The sequence below is a fragment of the Quercus robur genome, chromosome 5, assembly GCF_932294415.1.
Source record: "Quercus robur chromosome 5, dhQueRobu3.1, whole genome shotgun sequence".
Lineage (NCBI taxonomy): Eukaryota > Viridiplantae > Streptophyta > Magnoliopsida > Fagales > Fagaceae > Quercus > Quercus robur.
In genome coordinates, this window is record NC_065538.1 from 19,173,846 (window position 1) to 19,196,879 (window position 23,034).

Consider the following 23,034-nt stretch of genomic DNA (forward strand, 5'->3'; position numbering starts at 1 on the left):
CCTCACAATAATATTTGTAGAAAGTGGGCTTGAAAGGCCAGCGTTGGATCACAGGGTGACATTTCGGGCCGGACTATAGGTGAACCAATATGAGAAAGAGCTTTGGGCTGGATATTCAGGCCCTTCAATCTTGTATCTAGGAGGATTTGGCTCATCGGATCATGTCCGAGGAACGATGGTGCTGTCCCCGGTTACCCGTCGGAGGGATTTTATGTGATGTCCTGCGTATATTATCTAGGCATTCTCTTTCATCAAGTCTTTCTCCAGAAGCTAGATGGGAGCCTCCCTCTTTTGGTCACATAACATTCTCTTTTATACTAGCCTACGTTCGTTGTCCTTCGTCCACGTGTAGGGTCGATCTCTCCTGGACAGATATCTGTCCCATCAGTCTAATCCCAAAAATTGCTGGAGATGATCCATAAAGCCTAAGATCCCGGCTCTGTTAGGGGCAGTGTCATGTCAGGGAAGGGTATTAAAGACAACTTCCCCAGGATATTTTCTGATCTTTCCAGCTTACTCATATTCCATTTCTATCCATGAGGTTTTGGACCTGCCGAGGACGAAACCGTCCTCGGCTATGTCTTCGGGCTACTTTTTATGTCTCCTAGTTTCGAGCTTGGGCCCTGGCCTCCTTCAGTTTAAGACCGGTGGGCTTCCCATTTACGTGTGGGCCGGACCCATAAACTATTGGACCCCACAATATATATTTATTTATTTATTGTGTAAAGAATCAAAGAAATTACCCAAAAAAAGAAGAAGGTGAAACATGCAGTTTAGTGAGGGTTGATGTTTAAAACACTAATTGAGTTGGAGACATCGTAGTTGGAGACACCATCAAACACTAATTGAGTTTCACTCTTCACCTTACACTTTTATTAACCCCTTCATTATTACCATTGGGATAGCAGACATGCAGTTTAATCGAGTTTTGGATTAAATCATAAACGGGTCAAATGTTTATCTATAAGAAAATGTTAAGAGTTATTACAAATTTACTACAAAAAAAATTTATAAATTAATATCGAAATAATATCATAGGTGTCACTTAAAAAATATAATAAACGAAAGTTTGAGTCCCTTTTATGTGATCTGTGACATGTTTTTTTGTAAGGTCTATGTAACAAAATTTGCAATATCCCAAACTTAACAAGCCTCAAAATTCATTTTCCCACCCTTTGAAGATTCACTCTATGCATATTTTATGCACGTGATTTGAAAGAGCGATTAAAAGTACTACAAGTAAGTGACATAGTAATTATATATAGAATGCTATAGGAGTATAATAAATGTGTACACCCTCCTTTTGCATTAAATTGAGGTTAGTAAATTTAATTCATAACGTGGATTATTGTTTTTTTTTTTTTTTTTTACAAGATAAAAATTATAATCTAACTTAATCTAAGTGTATATGTGTGTGTATGTGTGCGTGAAGCTTCCTTTTGAATACTTGAACTTCGGCCCTTACCTCCACACCCCACAAATACTTATACTTGTGAAATGACCATCACACAAAGGGCGTGCGTTAGTCATTTATTACAGATTCTTCTATAATTTTCTTGAGCAACACATGACATGCACTACTAAGGGGGCATGAATTAGAACAAATCAGAATGCAAGGCATCTGCCCACGTAGAAGGCACATGGCATCTCATTGTGTATTTGTGTTGAAGGAGAAAGGAATAAAGTTTCTCTTTTTTTTTGAATTTTGAAAACCTAACTATTAAATTTTTTGTTCTTTATGTTCTTAATATGAATATAAAATTCTGTTCAAATCAGATGATATTATCTATTCGATCAATAAACCTATTTTTTACATACAATTTTAGACTACAAAAATTTGAAATTTTAACATTTGTTTGATAATATAACAATATATAGATCTTTAATCTTCTTAAAATTTTACAAGCACAAAGGATATAATAAGAACAGTAAATCCAACAATTAGATTTTCAAAATTTACACTCAATATAAAAATATATGAATGATTTAAAGGGTAAGTTTGGAAAGGAGGTTTGTTTCGGAGAAAGACACCAACATAGTGCCCAGTCATTATTTTTCAGCTGCTGGTTTCGGCGTTAATTTGAGGATAACTCACCATTTCAATATGTGTTGAAGTTGTAGCCATGTAGAGGAACAAAAAGCCCGTCTAGAAGGATTGGGACTTAATTAATCCGACCTTGTCAATATGCAAAAGTTCTATGCCCAGAATTCAAACCTTTAGGGTCGTCCCCACGTGCTAAAAGAAAGTGTACCATGGGGGCCTGCCAAGGAGAATTTTCTAGGTATTGCGCAAAATATATATAAGAATTTTAACCATCTCAAGAGTACCTCATCTTTATCCCATCTTACAAAGTTTCAGTTTCTCTTCCCAGCTTTTTGAACAATTAGAAAGTGGAAAAGTTATTTCATCCACTAGATTTCTTGTAATTAAACACTGGTTGTGGAACATAATTTTGAAGCTGCTCCCTGTTAATGTATATTATATTATATTATGGGCTTTAGGCCCAATTACCTTTCTTGTATAGCACACTTGTACTTGTACTACACTTTACTTGTACCGCACACTTACGCCTCCTATATAAGGCTCTGATGTATATTCTCTCATTATGAAATACAATACAATCTTCCAGTATTTCTAACATGGTATCAGAGCCACTGCTCTGACCTTTTCTTAGCAGTCTTGTCTTCATTAGTGTGGCTTTCTTTTTAACAACGCTTCCGCCATCACACTGCTGCCGCAGCCTCTCGCCGTTGAACTTCCGACGTCATCCAGCCGTCGTCCTTGGGTTCCGGACCTGCAGCCGCCGTCATTAAGGAGTTTCACACTGCACAGACCACTGCTCCGCTGCAATTATTGCTCCGATTACGATTTTGAAGGTACCACTGAGATCGTCCAGCGCCGATCTACACACTCGTGGAAGCCTCGTCGCCATCGGAGACTGCATGCGCCCCCACGCGCCGTTCAAAGTTGCTGTTCCGCCGATCACGCGCCACACGCGTCACCACGCGCCACAGCTTCTTTTCACGCGCCGTCACGCGCCTCCACGAGCCTCCACGCACCGTCACGCGCCTCAACAGCCTCGCTGACGTCATCGCTGACGTCAGCCCTAACAGCTTGCTGACGTCACTGCTTGCGTCATCCGCTGACGTCACCTTTTGAATCTGGATTTGACCGTTGACTTCAGGTTGACCGTTGACTTTGACTGGCCGTTGACCGTTGACCGTTGACTTTTCCAGGGTTGACTTTTTCAGTCCAGGTTTTCCTTACCCAGTTTTTCACGTAGATTTCATTTCTGCTGTCTGTTTTTGCATATTGTGTCTCTAAATGGATAAAAAGGATAATTTTGTTCCTCGCCCCATCAATACTGTATTGGAGGGGAATAAAAATTACTTATCTTGGTCTCAAGCTATGCGTAGTTTTCTTAAGGGTCGCATGCTCTGGCATTATTGTACTGGTGCAATGACTATTCCTGTCAAGGGAGCAAGTGAAGAAGATGCTGTTTTTCTTGGTCGCATGATTGAATGGGATAGTCATAACCACATGATCCTCACATGGATTCAGAACACTTCCATTCCCTCTATTTCCAATCTGTTGGGCAGCTTTGATGATGCAAAATCTGCATGGGATATGTTGGCCAAAAGGTACTCCACTACTCATGGATCCATGAAATATCAGTTAGTGGTTGAATTGCATCAACTCAGGCAAGAACCAGGGCAATCCATCAATGACTATTATGATCAGCTTCGCTACATTTGGGACCAAATTGACCTTTCTGATCCAACTTGGGCATGCTCAAAGGATGCTCAGCAATATGCTTCCATCAGAGATGAATTTCACCTCTATGAATTCCTGATGTCACTTCACAAGGACTTTGAGCCCATTCGAGGTCAGCTTCTAAATCGCAGTCCTGCTCCCTCTCTTGATACTGCTGTGAATGAGTTAGTTAGAGAAGAAGCTCGTCTTGCAACCCTCCAAGCCCAGAATAAGCTCAATGTTTTGGCTATTACTCCATCTACTCCACTCATAGAGCAACCTCAGCAATCAAGTGATTCCTCTGGCTCTCACAATCGTCGTAAGCAGTCCAACAAAAAAGTCTGCAACTATTGCAAGCGTTCTGGCCACACCATTGAGACTTGTTTCCGTCGCAACAAATCTACTGCTGCTGTTGCTAATACTGAGCCTACTCCGCCAATGGCTTCCACCTCAGCTGAGTCCCAGTCTTCTGGATCCACTATCAACCTCTCCCCCACTGAACTACAGGAGATCATAGCTCAGGCTGTTCGTATGGCTGGTAATGCATCTCTTTCCACTGCCCTATCTGTTCTACCCGGTAAGTCTTAAACTTGGTTTTTTGATTCTGCCTGCTGCAATCACATGACACCTCACTCATCCTTATTCTCCAAACTTGACCCTGCACCACATCCTCTAAATATTCATATAGCTGATGGTTCCACCATGCATGGAAATAGTTTAGGTTTTGTTTCAACCTCTAACCTTTCTGTTCCTGGAGTCTTCCATGTACCTGACCTATCCTATAATTTGTGCTCTGTGGGACAATTAGCTGAATTAGGTTATCGCCTTATTTTTGACTATTCTGGGTGTATTGTGCAGGATCCGAGGACGGGACAAGAGCTTGGGACCGGCTCTAGAGTTGGGCGTATGTTTCCCGTGGACAATCTTTATCTTCCACCTGTTGCTCCTGTTTCTGTTACTGCTGTAGCTGCTGCAGTTTCTTCCTTACCATCTCTTGCACTTTGGCATTCTCGTCTTGGTCATGCATCATCTTCTCGGGTACAACAATTAGCTTCTAGGGGTCTGTTGGGTTCTGTGTCCAAAGACAATTTTGATTGTACTTCATGTCAGTTAGGAAAACAACCAGCTTTGCCTTTTAATAACAGTGAATCCATTTCTAATAGTATTTTTGAGTTAATTCATTCTGATGTTTGGGGACCTTCTTCTGTTGCTAGTATTGGTGGATCTCGATATTTTGTTGTCTTTATTGATGATTATTCTCGTTATAGTTGGATATTTCCTATAAAATCTCGTTCTGAAATTTTACCAATATACAGCAACTTTGCCAAAATGGTTGAAACCCAATTCTCCAAACGTATCAAAACTTTTCGTTTTGATAATGCTCTTGAATATACTCAATATGCTTTTCAAGCTCTGTTACATTCCTATGGCACTGTGCATCATCTAACTTGTCCAGGTACCTCTCAGCAAAATGGTCGAGCCGAAAGAAAACTTCGTCATATTCTTGACACTGTTCGTGCTCTTCTTCTTTCTGCCAAAGTTCCTGCCCCATTTTGGGGTGAAGCTGCTTTTAATGCTGTTCATGCGATTAATCGCATTCCAAGTGCTGTCATCCATAATCAGACTCCATATGAGCGTCTCTTTGGGTCACCTCCTGATTATCATCACCTTCGATCCTTTGGATCTGCTTGTTTCGTTCTTCTTCAGCCTCATGAGCACAACAAACTTGAGCCTCGATCTAGACTTTGTTGTTTCCTTGGTTATGGCGAAACTCAAAAGGGGTATAGGTGTTATGATCCTGTCTCTCATCGTCTTCGTGTTTCTCGTAATGTTGTCTTTTGGGAACACCGATTGTTTGTTGAGCTCTCTCACTTTCGTTCTTCCTTGACTAACTCCTCTGTTTTAGAAATCTTTCCAGACGAGTCTCTTGTTCCTTCTACAAATACTTTTGATCCTTCTTTGGACTTCTCTCCAGATATTTTTGATGCTTCTCCTAGACAGGTTGAAGATGAACAGGTTGATGACGAGCTACCCCACCTTGAGCCTGGGTCCCCTGCTCCTGCTCCGCCTGAAGATCCTCCACAAGACATTCCACATCGCCACTCAACCTGGGTAAGATCCATTCCTACACATTTACTTGACTATCATTGTTACACTGCCCTTGCTACACTTCACGAGCCTCAAACCTATCGTGAGGCCTCCACTGACCCTTTATGGCAGATTGCAATGAAAGAGGAACTTGATGCATTAACCAAAAACCATACCTGGGATCTGGTCACTCTCCCTCCTGGACAGTCTGTGGTTGGTTGTAAGTGGATCTATAAGATCAAGACTCGCTCTGATGGGTCCATTGAGCGCTACAAGGCTCGTCTTGTTGCAAAAGGTTTTACACAGGAGTATGGGATTGATTATGAAGAGACTTTTGCTCCAGTTGCTCGTATCTCATCTGTTCGTGCCCTCTTAGCTGTTGCTGCTGCTAGTAAATGGGATCTTTTTCAGATGGATGTTAAAAATGCTTTCCTTAATGGGGATTTGAGTGAAGCAGTCTATATGCAACCTCCTCCTGGTCTCTCTGTTGACTCAAACAAGGTTTGTCATCTTCGACGTGCACTTTATGGTCTTAAACAAGCTCCACGAGCTTGGTTTGCCAAGTTCAGCTCCACTATCTTTCGCTTGGGTTACACTGCCAGTCCGTATGATTCTGCCTTATTTCTTCGTCGTACTGATAAAGGCACCATTTTGCTTCTTCTATATGTGGATGATATGATCATAACTGGTGATGACCTCAGTGGCATTCAAGAACTCAAGGATTTTCTCAGTCAGCAATTTGAGATGAAAGATCTTGGACATCTCAGTTATTTCTTGGGTCTTGAAATTACTCATTCCACAGATGGTCTTTATATTACTCAAGCCAAGTATGCTTCTGACCTTTTATCTCGAGCTGGACTCACTGACAGCAAGACTGTTGACACTCCGGTTGAACTTAATGCGCATTTGACACCCTCGGGGGGGAAACCATTGTCTAATCCTTCTCTTTACAGACGATTGGTTGGCAGCCTAGTTTATCTCACAGTTACTCGTCCAGACATCTCCTATGCTGTTCATCGGGTGAGCCAGTATCTGTCTACTCCACGATCTACTCACTATGCTGCTGTTCTGCGCATTCTTCGATATCTGAAGGGCACTCTCTTCCATGGCCTTTTCTACTCAGCTCAGTCTCCTCTTGTACTTCGTGCATTTTCTGATGCTGATTGGGCAGGGGATCCCACTGATCGCAGGTCCACTACAGGTTATTGCTTTCTCCTTGGTTCTTCTTTGATTTCTTGGCGAAGTAAGAAACAAACTTTTGTGGCCCGCTCTAGTACTGAAGCATAATATCGTGCCCTTGCTGATACCACATCTGAGCTCCTTTGGCTACGATGGCTTCTTAAGGATTTGGGTGTGTCCACCTCCTCTGCTACTCCCCTTTATTGTGACAACCAGAGTGCCATTCATATTGCTCACAATGATGTCTTTCATGAACGGACTAAACACATCGAGATTGATTGTCATTTTATCCGTTATCATCTTGTCCATGGTGCTCTTAAGCTCTTTTCCGTCTCCTCCAAAGATCAATTTGCAGATATCTTCACCAAGTCACTTCCTAAGAGACGCACTCGTGATTTAGTTGACAACCTCAAGTTGGTCTCACATCCACCTTGAGTTTGAGGGGGGCTGTTAATGTATATTATATTATATTATGGGCTTTAGGCCCAATTACCTTTCTTGTATAGCACACTTGTACTTGTACTACACTTTACTTGTACCGCACACTTACGCCTCCTATATAAGGCTCTGATGTATATTCTCTCATTATGAAATACAATACAATCTTCCAGTATTTCTAACACTCCCCATGGTTTCTGCTGAGAATAATAAGCTGGAGACTCCATTGCATGAAGCCTGTAGACGAGGGCATAGGTCCTCAAGCTGCTATTAGAGAACAATCCCTGGGCTGCTTGTAAGCTTAATGCTGATAACCAGAGTGCATTTTTTATAGCTTGCAGTCATGGGCATGTTGACATGGTGAGGCTCCTTTCAAATCAGTTCTGGTTGACAGGGTTAGAAGATGAAGGATTTGATCAAACTTGTCTTCATGTGGCTGCATCCAGAGGACACATAGGTCGGTAGAAAACTCATCTTGGCTAATCTTTACGAATCCACTCCTTAATCATAATGCATGGAGAAAATTCTCTTAATTATTAAAATCTGTATGTATATATGACACGAGAAGGTGTGTTCACGGTGCAATGCGGTTTTGGGTCATTTTTAACACCGTATTTTTACGGTGTAATTTAACTAAAATCATAATTATATTGCATCTTATTTTTGTATTTACATGTACAGTGCGGTGCAATACCTCATTTTTGCAGTCACATATGCAGTGCTATATATGCATAAGATGCGGTTTGAATAGTTTAGAGTTGATATATTTTTCAAATTTTGGACTTTTTCTACCCAATCCAAAACTAACTTTTTTCTTTTTTTTTTGGCCAAGTTTTAAACTATTGAGCTAGTTTTTTATTTTATTTTATTTTAGGTTGACTTTCCTAGTCAACACTTACTAGGGTTATCAAACTTTTTTTTTTTTGAAAACTATGATTATTAAACTATTAATAATATATTTAATATTAAAAATAAATAAATATATTAATAGTTTTCTTATTATAAAACCTTAAACCGCATTACACCATGCAGTGCATTGTTACTTGCAATGCGGTGCATTTATGCCATTTTGCGGGTGGTTTAGGTGTGATTTTTGCGGTTTGTGCGGTATGGTGAATACCCCTAGACGCGAGCAATTCTCAAAAAGAAAGGTCCAAGGTCTCCTCTTTTTAGTTTTTACATCATACATAGACGGATGATATAGATGAGAATTTAAAGTTCCTTTCTTCTAAGTGAAAGTCCTAAATCTTTGGAGCTCGTATCATCACTTATTTCCATTTAGGGTAAAAACTCTTATGCAATGTGTAACACACCTGGAAAAATGATTTAAAATCACGTTTTCAGTTTATAAAAACAGTATGTAAAATCCTTCCATTTATACTAGAAATTAATCTGTACTTGGTTGTGCAGATGTTGTTAGAGAGTTATTAAATGTGTTCCCAGACCTTGCTTGGAAGATTGACAAGAATGGATATTCTCCATTGCACCATGCTTGTATAAGTGGGCATCTGGAAATAACAAGAATTCTCCTAACGCTTAGCACAGACTCGCTCTGCAGTTCAGTAGCACAGGTTACATGCCACTACACTTGGCAGCTATGAATGCAAAAACTACACTTTTTGAAGAATTTGAGCAGATGGCTCCTATATCCTTTCATCATCTCACAAGAGAGGGAGAGACAGTATTTCATTTAACTGTGAAATATAAGCACTACGAGTCTTTCATATGGTTGGTGGGTGCCTTCCACAACACTGATCTCTTCCACCGTCCAGATCAATGTGGTAACACTCTCTTGCATCTTGCCGTCTCTAGAGGATGCGATCAGGTAATGAATAGTCATATACTCATATTTGAATTGGTTATGGTTACGATATTTATTTATTTATTTATTTTAAGAATCAATGGTTACAAAATTTAAATGAACATGCAACATTCCAATATAGATGGTCCAAAGCAAACCTAGGTTCTGACTGTTAGAAATACTGAATGATTGTATTGTATTTCTTAGTTAAAGAATATACACGAGTGCTTTTATATATATAAGACATATGTGTGCAGTACAAGTAAGAGTGTAGTACAAAAAATGTATGTTATACAAGTAATCTAGTTGGGCCTAAAGCCCACAACATTATACATGTTAATAGCTCCCCTCAAACTCAAGGTGGATTTGAGACCAACTTGAGGTTGTCAACCAAAGTATGAAGGCGTCCCTTAGGATGTGACTTGGTGAAGATATTTGCAAGTTGATCTTTAGAGGAGACTGAGATCAGCTTGAGAGTACCATGGACAAGATGATAACGGATAAAATGACAATCGATCTTGATGTGTTTAGTCCGTTCATGGAAGACATCATTGTGAGCAATATGAATGGTACTTTGGTTGTCACAATAAAGAGGAGTAGCAGAGGATGTAGACACACCTAAGTCTTTGAGAAGCCATCGTAGCCAAAGGAGCTCAGATTTGGTGACACTCCCCCCCGAGAAATCTGGGGTTGGTTGTAAGTGATCTACAAGATTAAGACTTGTAGCCAAAGGAGCGCAGATTGCAATGAAAAAGGAACTTGATGCATTATCTAAGATGCATTACCAACCATACGAATGACATTGGCGATGATATTTATAAGGTCATCTCTGGAAATGGTGAAAGTGGACCCAGAAGACTAAGACTTTGCAGAGACGGGAGTCATAGGTTGGACACTCTCAGTGTTAGCAACTGTAGCAGCAGAAATGGAAACATCTAATTTGTTGCGTTGATAGCAAGTCTCAATATTATGGCCAAAACGTTTGCAAAAATTGCAAAAACGTTTGTTGGATTGTCGGCGATGATTGTTGCAAAAGGAAGAAGACTTGTCCTTATTCTTCATTTTGAAGCAAAATATGCAAAAATGGACTGCAAAAATGAAATCTACGCGAAAAACTGGGTAAGGAGCACCTGGACTGTAAAAAAGTCAACTCTGAAGAAAAAGTCAAAAGTCAACAGTCAACTCCTAATGATGACGTCAGCAAGATGACGTAATCTGATGACGTCAGCTAGGGCTGACATAGATGCTGACGTGGCAGTGATGACGTCAGCAGGTGACCCCGCGGTGCGTGAGCGCGTGGTTCAATCCTCACCGAAGTTTCGGTGAGGTGCGTGAGGGCACGTGGAGCGTCTGATGAGGCCAATTTCTCTTCGGTGATGTAGATCGGAGGAAGATGATTCCGATGACGGCGGCGGTGAGATGATCGGAGCAATACTGAAGGCGCGTGGAAAAGCTGCCGAATCTTTGACCGACGCGTGGCGGCGCGTGGAATGTCAGATGATGATGATTTCAGCGTCTTTGGGTAGATCGGTTGAAAATCTATACGGTGATATTTCTTTTGTCTTAATCGGATGTCTGATGTGGAAGATCCAACAGAGGCAGTGATCTTGGTGGTGGTGATTGAGCTTCTGACGGTGAAGATTCAACCTTGGTACCTCTGACGGCGGTGGAGGTCAGGAGAGGGCACGGAAAAGGTTTACTGACCGAAGAAGTCGAGGTAGCGAAAAATACCAACAAAGACATGACTGCAAGACACAAGAAAATTAGAGTAATGGCTTTGATACCATGTTAGAAATTTTGAATGATTGTATTGTATTTCTTAGTTAAAGAATATACACGAGTGGCTTTATATATATGAGGCATATGTGTGCAGTATAAGTAAGAGTGTAGTATAAGAATGTGTGCTATACAAGTAATCTAGTTGGGTCTAAAGTCCACAACATTATACACATTAACACTGACATTTATTAACCTGATTCAATAGGAAAAAAACATTCTGTCCCCAGGAAATAACCCCATGTGATCCGCCACCAATAGTAGAAGTTAGCTTACCATTGTCCATGGCTCATGGTATCCAAATATGATCACTTTAATTGTTGAAAATCAAGGAATAAACAAGAAGCAATTCCAATCGCCAAAAACACACACACACACGTATATATATATATATATATATATAACAAGATCGAACTCATATTATTATGTCTATAGTTTGTGTGTTGTTCTAATTGGACTGTTTTTTTTTTTTTTTTTTCTTTCGAGTTTGTTCCAGATTGTGGAGTTTTTGATCAATAAAACAACAGTGGATATCAACTCTCAGAATCGTGAGGGACTCACGGCTCTTGGCATCCTAGACCAGGCTGGTAATACTGATAAATTTCCTCATGTTAAAGCTATGCTGGAGAGTGCGGGTGGTATAGACATGAGAATTTTACGTTCAAAAGAAGTTGAAGGAACTAATCCGGGCATAGTTGGCTTAGATAATGTGTCCAGGTTGCCCATAACAAAGGACTTTGGTGATCCACCCAACCAAGGAAATTCTGAAGTAAATGCACTCCATCATCAAGTTGAGGAGATAGAAAAAATTCAGGATGACAACACAGAGTTAACTAAGCCAGATCCTTCACAAAAGAAGACAAATAGCCACTTGATCATTTTGCAGCGACGTAAGGTCCTCAGCAGAAGACGAAGGCTGACTGACCATCAAAGTAGGCAACATGAGCTATACAGGGAGGCCCAACAAAATGCCAGGAACACAATTACACTAGTAGCGATTCTGATTGCCACGGTTACTTTTGCTGCTGGGTTAAACCCTCCTGGTAGTGGTGTTTTCCAGCAAGAGTTAATTGGAAATTCTCCTGGCGGTGATGTTTCCCAGCAAGGGTCGATTGGAAATTCTCCTGGTGGTGTCTGCCAGCAAGGGTCGATTGGAAATTCAACAGTGGCTAGAACTGGAAGAACAGCTTTCATGGTGTTTACAATAAGCAAAAACTTGGCATTGTTCACATCTTTATGCATTGTTATAATTGCAGTCAGTATCATACCGTTTCAAAGTAAACTACTAATGAGGCTACAGGTTGTTACTCACAAAGTCATGTGGTTGGCTGTCTCGTTCATGGCTACATCTTATGTTGCAGCCATGTGGATAATTTTACCACATGGTCATGGGAAAGAATGGATAGTTGCTATCTGTGCTGGGATCATGGGAACTCTATTCTTCTATCAAGGATTTATGTTGGCTACACACTGGTCTAGGAAGTTGAAGTGGAGGAAAGACAACGGTAAAAGGCATGGGAGTACCGTTGCGCCCATTGAAGGCAAAACCCAGTCACAATCCGCTAAGCCTGAGTTCAAAATCGACATCCGTTCTCACTCCATAAACTCTAACGCTAGAGAAGAAACCCGTTCAGAAACCAAATCCATTTCCATCAACTCTGACTTTCATAGTTCTAAAGACGTGGGATATCATGCATACTGAACTTTCACGGTTCTGATTCCGCGAAAATAGCGTACTTCTTGTTTTCCAAGGAATTCATTTGGTTTACCAAAGAATGAAAATTATTGCACACAAATAGAAAAAGTGATAGGGCATATATTTGGTGATTGTTCTTTTATTATGATAGACAACTGAAAGTGTGAAACTCTGTTTCCCAAGTACGTTGATAGACACAGGTACGGCTACAACACAACTCAATAATTTTAAAAAAATTGGACATATTTTGCTCTATATTTTCTAAATATTATAAAACATTTACTGTATTTTTTATATAATGTTAAATATATATCAAATTAAAAGTAATAATGAATATAAAAGAATGTTTAAAAATTAAAATACAAACAAAAAAAATAAATATATTTATTAATTTCAACATACATTCTTACTATTTAGAACATAAATAATGCTCTCTTTGTTTTGTGAAATGACATTTTTTTTTTTTTTTTTTTTTGGGTTCTAGTATCTTGATTGTGTTCTGCAATTTTTTTTTTTTAACGGGCACTACTAGGACATGCATGCCAAAGTGGTCCATGCATATTAAGTCTGACACAAGTAGAAATAAATTTTTTTTTTTTTTTTTGGAGAGAACAAGTAGAAATAAATTGTAAGTACTTTCCACGTTCTCAATAATTGGTTATTCCAATTTCCCAACTCCACAAAGGCTCTAAGATAGCGTATATAAGTTGTTTCCTTCCAGTTCTATTATAACATTACTTGTTCTAATGACCATTACATCCAAATCGACTATACCGGTTCCCGTACTGACTAATCAAATTACAGTGTAATCGAGTATTCAATTTAGTAAACAATCTATCTATCCAACAAGACAACCAACCATCAACTATGTTTTAAGTGAAAAACAATTATAGGCTCTCCCAAGTAGGAGTTTTCTTCCTCTCATTTTGAATACGAGCTGTTCCATCCCAAATCTTCCTTTTTTTGGGTTGTATAGTTCTCTGTTTGTTCTCTTTAGGCAAGAGTCAATAATCTCTAGTCATGGACCCAAGTATTCTCTCTAGCTTACAGAACCTACAACTCACAAAAGAAGAAGAAGAAGCTATTCCTATCTCAGTCACAAACTGCTTTGACCTCTTGGAAGAATATTCCCTCAGTCTTTTTGGGCAGCTCCTCTCTGATTGGCAACAGAACCAACGTGCTCTGAAGAACACCCTTAGATCAGCATGGAAAATGGGTTCAGACATGAGAATTGTGGAAGTTGGAAACAATATACTCCAATTCAAGTTTAGCTCAAAATATCAAATGGAGTGGGTTGAGAGGTGTGGGCCTTGGAGCTTTGACAACAACCTCTTCTTGCTCTGTAGATGGAAAAAAGGGCTAACTTCCACAAATATTTCCTTCATCCATTCTCCCTTTTGGGTCCAAATTTGGGGTCTCCCCTTTGAACATATGTCATAGGATGTTGGGGAAGAAATTGGTAGCAAGCTAGGTAAATTCATTGAAGTCGATAGGCGTTCGTGGCAATCTGATCAGGCAAAATTCATGAGAGTCCGTGTGGAGTTGGAGATTGATAAGCCACTAAGAAGAGGAGCTTATATTGCAAGCTCTAAAGATGAATGACTATGGCTCACGTTCAAATATGAAAGGCTACCTACTGTTTGCTTCATCTGTGGGAAGCTTGGGCATGATAAAAAACATTGCCCAACAGTTGGGGACTGGCAAACTACTTGCCATCAATATGGGGACTGGTTAAGGGCAGGGTGGACAGCAAAAATGGCAGCCAAAGAAAAGAACCCGAGCAAAGAGACGTTCCGAGTGAACTCTAGTGAGTTAGTAGTGCAACAAACAACCAGATCGGCGACTGGTTCTGCTTTAACAGGTCTTGAAGCTTCTAGTCCTGTGGGCAGGAAACGTAGCTTGGAGAAGAGTGATACTTGGGGAAACGATGACTCCACATGTGCGGATGGACAACTTGCTGGTGACGTACAAGCCTTCAGGGGACCAACTGAGCAGCTGATGAGTGCAGCGACAAGACAGATGATGTGTGTGGCGTCAGGACAGGACTTGGGTGCTTTGGGTTCCTGTGAGATGTCACGTAATCAGCTAAGGTAGGTTTTTTCAACTGAGTACAGAGACTCTTTCTCCCATGGGCCAAAAAGCCTTGCTTCATAAAGCCCAAAAGGCTCTTTTTCGCAAGGAAGCCTGAGTACTAAAGCCCTTTTAGAAACAAATGAGAAAGACAATCTAGAGATGAAGAATCCGGCCAATGCTGTCCAAGTTGGCGTAATTTTTCTGGCCAAAGCTCATGGAAAAGGAAAACAGATTTTGGGCAAAGGCAATCTGAAAAAAGTAGCCCACGCAAAAGGAAAAGTTAGTGATGATCAAACTCTCGTGCAGATGTTGAAGTTTGGAGCAAAGCGGTTGAGAGTGACTGAAGCTTCAGAGGAAGAGAACAATCGGGCTCCTAAGCGCCTATATGAACCGGTCAACTCGAGTCTTGCTGATGCTGTTTAAACTTGTCTGCACTTTTGGGGCTTGTTGGGACTTTAGGCTTATCTTGTTTTTGTTAGTTTTGTCTTCTTGAAAAGAGAGTTCAACATGATAGTTTTTATTAAGTTCTTAGCTGACTAGTGTGTATAAGTTGTGTAAAGTTGTTTAGGTTTGCTGACCCTGCGCCAGCAGGTTAGTTTCTTTGGGGTCGGTTTTCTTTTGTCTTTCCTGTTGTAGTCCAATTTCTTGAAGCAATGAATCTTTGTTCCCTTTCAAAAAAAAAAAAAAAAAAAAAAAAAAAAAAAGACAACCAAAAAATTTTCAGAAAGTCAGCACAGTCAAAGTCGCTCTATGGAAACTGTCATGATCCAAATCCAAAAGGGTTCAAAGTATGAGAAAAATATTTCAAATGTACCTATAAATTTTGTTCCTTTTAGCAATTCAATCTAAATAAAATCATATCAAGTACCAATATAAAGAATTATCATAATAATTCTATTAAATATACTCCCAAAATAAGTCAAAACTCTATGCAATAAATACAATGACTATTTGTCATAAAAAAATGGAGATTTGAATAAATAATTACATATCATCAACTTCTCTCATTAGTGGAAGTAAAGGCATAACCACAATTAGATACAAAAGAATTGGATCAAGCCTACTCTAAGTTATATATTATCAATTATCTTCATCACAAAAGTCATCCTCCATCAGCAGTTAGTCTAACTATTGTTAGCCACCAAAAAGTTGTCTTAAAATGATAGTTGTCTGCTCTAAAAAAGTTTGTAAAATAACGGAATGAGACAGAGCCCAGTAAGTAGCATAATTAATGGGAATTGGGGAAATGCAAGTTTCATGATGATAACAATTTACAAATCATGTTTTAATTTGGGAATTTCCAAATAATTTCTACAAAACTATTTCCAAAAATAATATGACAAGAATGAATAAAATGACATGGCACAAAACTTCTAAAAATGCTCTCATGAAACTACATACTATAATTTGTGAGCAATAAAAATAAAATTTCAAACCCAAGGCCACATGATAATGCCGTCATAAAGACAGAACTAATCTGCCGTCATAAAACGGAACTCATTGCTGACATACAGCCGGAACTAAATATACCATCACAAAGACAGAACTCATCACCGTCACAAAGACGAAACTCAATAACCATCACAAAGACAGGTGCTAAGATACTAATGTCACACAAACTATAGTATCTAACTAGGTAATCACATGTTACAGCACATGGGTAGAACATGCTCACAAATTACCTTTAATTCAAAATACATAATTCACTTCCAAGTAGTTTCATAAAATATTTGAATGCCTAAGATATTCACAAGGTTCTCAAAGCCCTCAACTCATTTCTTGTCAAAATGATTTTGTATTAACTCCTCAAATAACATAGGTCAAGATAAAGCATCTTTATATTTTGCAAATAATGCAATAAATCCATAAAATTCATTCTCAAGAATTTAATCAAGATGATAGTCTTTTCCATGCTAACAAATCATGCAATTTCCCATATGCAATAAGAATATGCACTTTCATATATAATCATAAATAGTAAGGTCATAACACAACACATTTTAGAAAAACATAGTTCCACCATTAATTTTCCAAAATGTGTTTGACCCAAAAATAATGTTTATGCAACATGGTTATTTTTCAAAAATCCCATTAAAAAACTACTTACCTTACAACTTGCAAAAGCCTAATTTTTCTAAGCTCCAAATGAAATTAGTTAGAACCTAAACAATACCTAGCAAACCTATCACAATAAGCATAAAGTTTTAAATTGTATTTAGCTACATTTTAGGAATTGCCAAATAAGCTCTAAATTAGGCAAGCCTAAATTTAGCCTCACAAATAATATTTTCCACTTCCAAAGTTTCTCAACCAATTATTTTACAAGGCATAGACTCCAACTTATCATCATGTCATTCCAAGCTTCACCTTTACCATAAGAGATCTTAACACTTTATGAATTTCTTTCTCAATATACATGTCATTTTCAAGAGACCCACAAAACAACAACATATATAACAATACCCACTATTACAAACCCCACAAGTAAATCTTCCACTAGCTTCAAATAAACAATAAAAATTAAATTCATCAACTATTTCACGTTAGAAAGTCAAAACTCCTAAATCTTCACCATTTAGCTAACCATCATTACAAAAATTATAAACTCACTCATCAAATACATCTACCAAGACCAAAACTCATACATAAAAACACATAAATATCACTTCTAATGCACATAAATCACATGAATATTATAATTTAAAAAGTTTAGATAAACACAATTTCAAGCAAAAGCATATAAACTCACAAAAAGATTAGGAGTCTTACCTTAAATCAAAAGAATCAAAAGAGATAAAGGTTCCTTAGTGGTTCCTAGAGAGTTTTCCGGTGATCTTGCCAAAAAAATGATGGTAGATGTGGTGGTGTGGAGTAGGAACCGTGGGAGAGTGTGAGGGAGTGAAGAGAGGAGTGTGTGTTTGTGAGAAAAAGAAACAAAACAAATGAGGAAGATAGGTGGCTGGCTGAGAGGAGATATTTGTGAGTGTATGGTGTGTGGTGGGGAAATAAGGGGTTGGTGGGTCTCGTGTAGTCGTGTCGCTCCTAAAAAATCTGACCCTTTTTTTTTTTTTTTTAAAGTGGGCTGGGGCGTTACAGAAACAACATGGTGCCTATCGAAATGCTATATAAAACATCGTTTTATAGTGGTGCATTTCGGTGAGAAATCCAAAATCTTTAACACAAGCAAATTTCATAGCAAGCTTAAACCAGATGAAAGAACCACTGGAAGAATTATAACCTGATGCTGTGAAGGAATTCAAAGTGGGTGGTGATTTGGGTTGGGTACTACCTAATGCAAATGCTGACAACTCTGCAACCTATAACCAGTGGGCTTCAAGGAACAGATTTCACATTGGAGATTCTCTCTATGAGTTTGTTACAATATTTTTAGTACTAGCTAGTCTTTTGAAAAATAAAATAAAAAATAAAAAATTACATTCTGACTGATTTATTTTGTGGTTTGGTTGAGAAAATTGTGTAGAAAATCACGGTTATTCTGTGCAATTTTTCTTTACTGGTTTTTGAGGTTAAGCAAGAAACAAGGCAGTTGGGTTTGAATGATTATATATGCATGCTTGAAAGTGAAATTCTTTGTTGTCCTTTTACTTTGAAATCAGATAGTATAAAGGGAATTCTTCTATGTTTTGGTTTATGCAAATCGTTTAGATAATTTGAATCCAACAGCTTGGTTTTAGGGGGAAAAAAACTATGTTGAGGATTTCTTAAGGTTGAATTATTTTGGTTGCAGCATGGTGATCTTATGTGCTTTTGAAAGAAATATAGAAGTTGCACTTCTTAGCACAATTTGACAAGAACATTTTGTATAAGCAACCATATGTAACTAACATATTGTGTATTTGGGTTGGTAATTAGTCATAAAAAAGAGTCCTTTGCTGCGTTTAGAGCTTTTTGCTAAAAGATTATTGGCCTACTTGCTAAAAATTGGTTATATTTGTACCTAGAAAAAAGTGTGAGCAAATAAACAAAAATAGTTTTAAGAAAAGTCTCTTGCCAAATGGACTAAATGTCCTATATTCCGGCTGTTGAGATCTATTGTGTCTGCCCATTAATATGACTTATTTATCATTTATTAAACACTGTTTATTTCATTATGCTGGGAGTTGAAAATCATGTTTTAATACTTTGAACATTGCAATTCAGTCAGGACCTCAAATAAATTGGTAGTTTTTCTTTTGAGCATGTTTTACAATTTTTACTTGCTTAATTAGCCAAGGTTCAAGTGATAATCCAGCTGTAACGGTATTCTTTATGGTGTCCCAAGTCTCTAGTTTGAACCCCATCATCCCACCTCCCTCACTATCTACTACCTGTCAAATAAAATAAAATAAAACAACAAAAAAGCCAAAAGTAATCTGAAAGTTTCCTGGAAAAGTATTGATATGCACTGGTGACCTTCCTAAAACAAGCAATGAAGACTTTTCCTTAAGCTGACTCTCAACCCTGGAGTCTTCCTATGGACCTTTCGCCACAACAACTCCCACCCCCACACCCCCCCCCCCCCTAAATAAGATTCAATTTTTTTCCGGGTAGTTTGGTTTTAGCATCCAAATGGACCGGAGAATTATTATTTGAATGTTTATGTAATTGGATGTATGCATTGCTGTGGAGTCGATGAGTAGACATGAAATACTAACTTTTCATTCAATTGATATTCATGGCTACAAATATAAGTAAGATTCTTAAATGCATTAAGAAAGACAATGCTACCTATCCTTAATTAAAGTAACAAGGGGGGGGGGGGGGGGGGGGGGGGGGGAGTGGTGTGAATTTTTAGTATGAGTGATATCCTTGATGGCTGGAACTCTCAACATCTGAATTGAAAGAATGTAAGGTTTGCATCCTGATGCTTGCAAGTCTGTCACCGCTTTTCTTTCTTAATTTTCTCCATTTCTGCTTTCGAAGCCAATGTTCTATCATCATAACAGTTAACCCAAGAAAACATGTGCCTGTAGTCCCTCCACCAATTGACAGTAAAACTACAAACATCCACTCTGTTCCCTTATCATGGGGAATGATGACCCATGTTGCTGCAACATAAGCTGTTGCCATGAATGACACCGCTACCCACATGACTTTGTGAGCAACCTTTAGTATCATCATCTGAGGTTTTCTTTGGAAAGGAATGATGCTGACAAGAACAACAACAATACACAGAGATGTGAACAATGCGATATTATTGCTTAATGTAAATACCTTGAAAGCTGTTGTTTTGCACACCATGGACTTTCCTTTGAGTGGTCCATCCTGATAGATGCCACCAGGAGGGCTTATACCTGCTGCAAATGTAACTGTGGCAATCAAAATAGCCACTAGTGTAATTGTGTTCCTGGCATTCTGAACTGCCTCATTATATATCTCATCTTGCTTACTCTGACGACTTCTATAAAGTTCTGCTAGTTCTCCCTGTCGTCTTTCACTGAGACGTTTCTGCTTCCCCAAACTGGTCAGGGTACTAGTCAGGGAATTATTAGTCTGCTTGGATGAGCACTCTGGTTCAGATGTGTTATTATCCTGAATTTCACAAATTTTTTCTACTTGATGCTGGATCAATTTTATTTGCACATTTCCACTGGCCTGGTCGAGGATGTCAAGTGCTGTGAGTCCCTTATGGTTCTGGAAACTGAAATCGATTGTTGTTTTGTTGATCAAGTACTCCACAATCTGTAACAAATTTGAAATTCACAAGTCTAATTAGGAAACACACATATGCAACCAAAATCATCATCATCAACATCAACAATCAAGTTAAACCTTCGTTACAAACAATAAAGAATAATGCCATTTGAAAGAAATATTACTATTGGCATGCGCTGTCCTTGGGGATTTAGGCATGGGGAACAGCAGAAATTTGGTATGATATAAAAAGCAGGATACTAACTTCTACACACCACACATGCATAAACACACACAAAATATAGACATGACAAAGGTACTTTGAAAGATTTACTATGCATCTGACACAACTAGTCAAAAATTATAGTAGATTCTTCTGCAAAACTTTAGTACTTAGATATGTCATGTAGAGATGACTTCACCCCAGGCTTTTCTAACATCACAGCCATCAATTATAACATGTTTCATTTTCATTTCTCACCTGATGGTGACCTCCAGAGACTGCAATATGGAAGATGGTGTTACCATATTGATCTGGGCAGTGGAAGATATTGGTATCATTGAAAGCATGCACCAAGTATATGAAAGCATCATAGTGGTTGTATCTCACAATTAGATGAAAAATGGTCTCTCCATTCTTTGTGTGACACTCAAAAGATGTTGGAGCCATAGACATGAATTCTTTTAGAATTGCAGTGTTTCCATTCATCGCAGCCAAGTGCAGAGGTGTGTAACCATCATTATTGAATTCCAGAGCAAGTTCTGCATCAGCTTTTAGGATCATTCTTGTTATCTCCACGTGCCCTCTATGACAAGAGCAGTGTAATGGTGAATAACCATTCCTGTCAATCTTTTGAGCAAAGTTTGGGCACACTTCTAAAATCTTCCGAACAATACCTGCATCAGCAACTCTAATTTATCAATACATAAGCAGAATTTAGCTGAGCAATTGAAATTTACATTGCAATTCATCTGAATATTTGTTTCAATCTGAAATTAACAGCTGCTGGACCTAGCAATGGACAAGGAGAGAAATTCTCTTGCCTAATTGGTTGGCGATGTGTTCAGCAGTGAATAGTCAGTAAATAGAACTTTACTACCAACCTGTGTATCCTCTGGACACAGCAACATGAAGGCTATTGTGAACAAAATTATCTTCTTCCAACCCCTGCAACCAAGGCTTACTCAAAAGGAGCTTGATGACATTGAGATGCCCATGACTGCAAGCCATGTAAAACGCGCTCTGGCTGTCAGAGTTAAGTTTACAAGCTGCCCAAGGATTGGCATCCAATAGCAGCAGCAAGACCTTGACATTCCCTTGACGACAAGCTTCATGAAATGGAGTCTCCAGCTTGCTATTCTCAGCTGCAACCATGTCAGGGCACAACTTGACAATTTCTGTGACCAAATCGATATGTCCAAATCTTGAGGCCAGGTGCAGTGGCGTGTGTAATGTATTAACTGTTCTTTGTTGGAGAATTTCTTCATTCTCGCGAACTAAATTCATAAAAGTGTGTCTTTCATTTTTAGCAATTGCCTCTAAAAGGCTTTGATCCATTTACTTAAAAACTTCCAAGAGTTACTCTACAAAGAGCAAGCTAGTCAGATGGAAAATTTTGTTGGCATTGTTTTTGCAAATGATAGCTGCTTTTGCATTTTCAACTGGATAGATTCTGCAAAAATTGGAAAGAAATAAAAAGGCTGAGCAACGCAGTTAAAGAAACCTCTTTGAGAAATGCAGCTACCAAGTTCTAAGCATCTTCAAGGAAGGTCACTAGTATTGTAGCATTTGGATAATTTTCTTGTCTTTTTAAGTCCTTGTAATATACTGCCAAACCATAAAAACAATGAAAGTCAAATATGGGGCACTCGTGTAGTTGTGGTTTTGTCGTTCAAATATGTATTTTCTTCACTTTCTTGGTACTTTCTTTGAACCTTTTCACTGTATAACTCTACCACATTACTGAATTAAAAAAAGATTGATCCTTTTCCCATTTTGAAACCGTACTTTTTCAAAGAATAGTTTTTTAAAGCCTCTGCTACATTTTTGTCAAACAGACGGGTTTTAAATAAGATTAAAAAATAAAAAATACACTATACTAATTTCTTATTGTCAACCTTATACGCTGGTCTTGCTTTACATACCATCAATCTGGTGCAATTCATAATTTATTGAAACATTGTCAATATAGTGCTTTTGTATAGTTCTTAGATGCGTGCACATTCCCAATTAATTTAAAACACATCATTGCATTGGTCAATGAAGCATAAACAACATTATCTTTTTTGAAGAAAATGTAATTCAATGTAGCATGTGTTTAAATTTAACTAAAAAACCTAATATACTGTACGATCTGTCCATGAGTTTTACCCATCTTCAAATAAATCACATGTTATCAAGCAGGCAGCAGCTCTTTAGCCCATAGACACCACCTACTAGTCAATAAAGCCAATAATGCTAACATTATTTTGTCAATGTGTAATCCTATTCCTAGCGACAGGTCAAACATACAAACCCACGTAACATATTTTCACTACCTACAAATTTTGAAAGTTTTAATTTTCTTTGTAATAAGTAATAACATTGCATAAATT

At 38.4% G+C, this 23,034-nt stretch overlaps 1 protein-coding gene and 1 pseudogene across 1 annotated transcript; one reads left to right on the forward strand and one right to left on the reverse strand.

Annotated features, from left to right (window-relative positions):
• Positions 1-7,649: 7,649 nt before the first annotated feature.
• Positions 7,650-12,738, forward strand: LOC126727940 (ankyrin repeat-containing protein ITN1-like; annotated as a pseudogene).
• Positions 12,739-19,444: 6,706 nt separating this feature from the next.
• Positions 19,445-22,258, reverse strand: LOC126725395 (ankyrin repeat-containing protein At5g02620-like). The gene is made up of 3 exons (XM_050430104.1): positions 21,544-22,258; positions 20,921-21,336; positions 19,445-20,487 (listed from the first exon to the last, which is right to left on the reverse strand). The coding sequence occupies exons 1-3, from the start codon at positions 21,995-21,997 to the stop codon at positions 19,597-19,599; spliced, it is 1,761 nt and encodes a 586-aa protein (XP_050286061.1). The 5' UTR covers positions 21,998-22,258; the 3' UTR covers positions 19,445-19,596.
• Between the last annotated feature and the right edge of the window lie 776 nt (positions 22,259-23,034).

What these genes read in the sequence shown, in the direction of transcription:
- LOC126725395 (XM_050430104.1), bottom strand. Translation starts at nt 21,997, where the DNA reads ATGGATCAAAGCCTTTTAGAGGCAATTGCTAAAAATGAAAGACACACT. An exon ending in TGTGTCCAGAGGATACACAG is followed by an intron (nt 21,337 to 21,543) that starts GTTGGTAGTAAA and finishes TTGCTGATGCAG; the next exon opens with GTATTGTTCGGAAGATTTTA. An exon ending in TCTCTGGAGGTCACCATCAG is followed by an intron (nt 20,488 to 20,920) that starts GTGAGAAATGAA and finishes AATTTGTTACAG; the next exon opens with ATTGTGGAGTACTTGATCAA.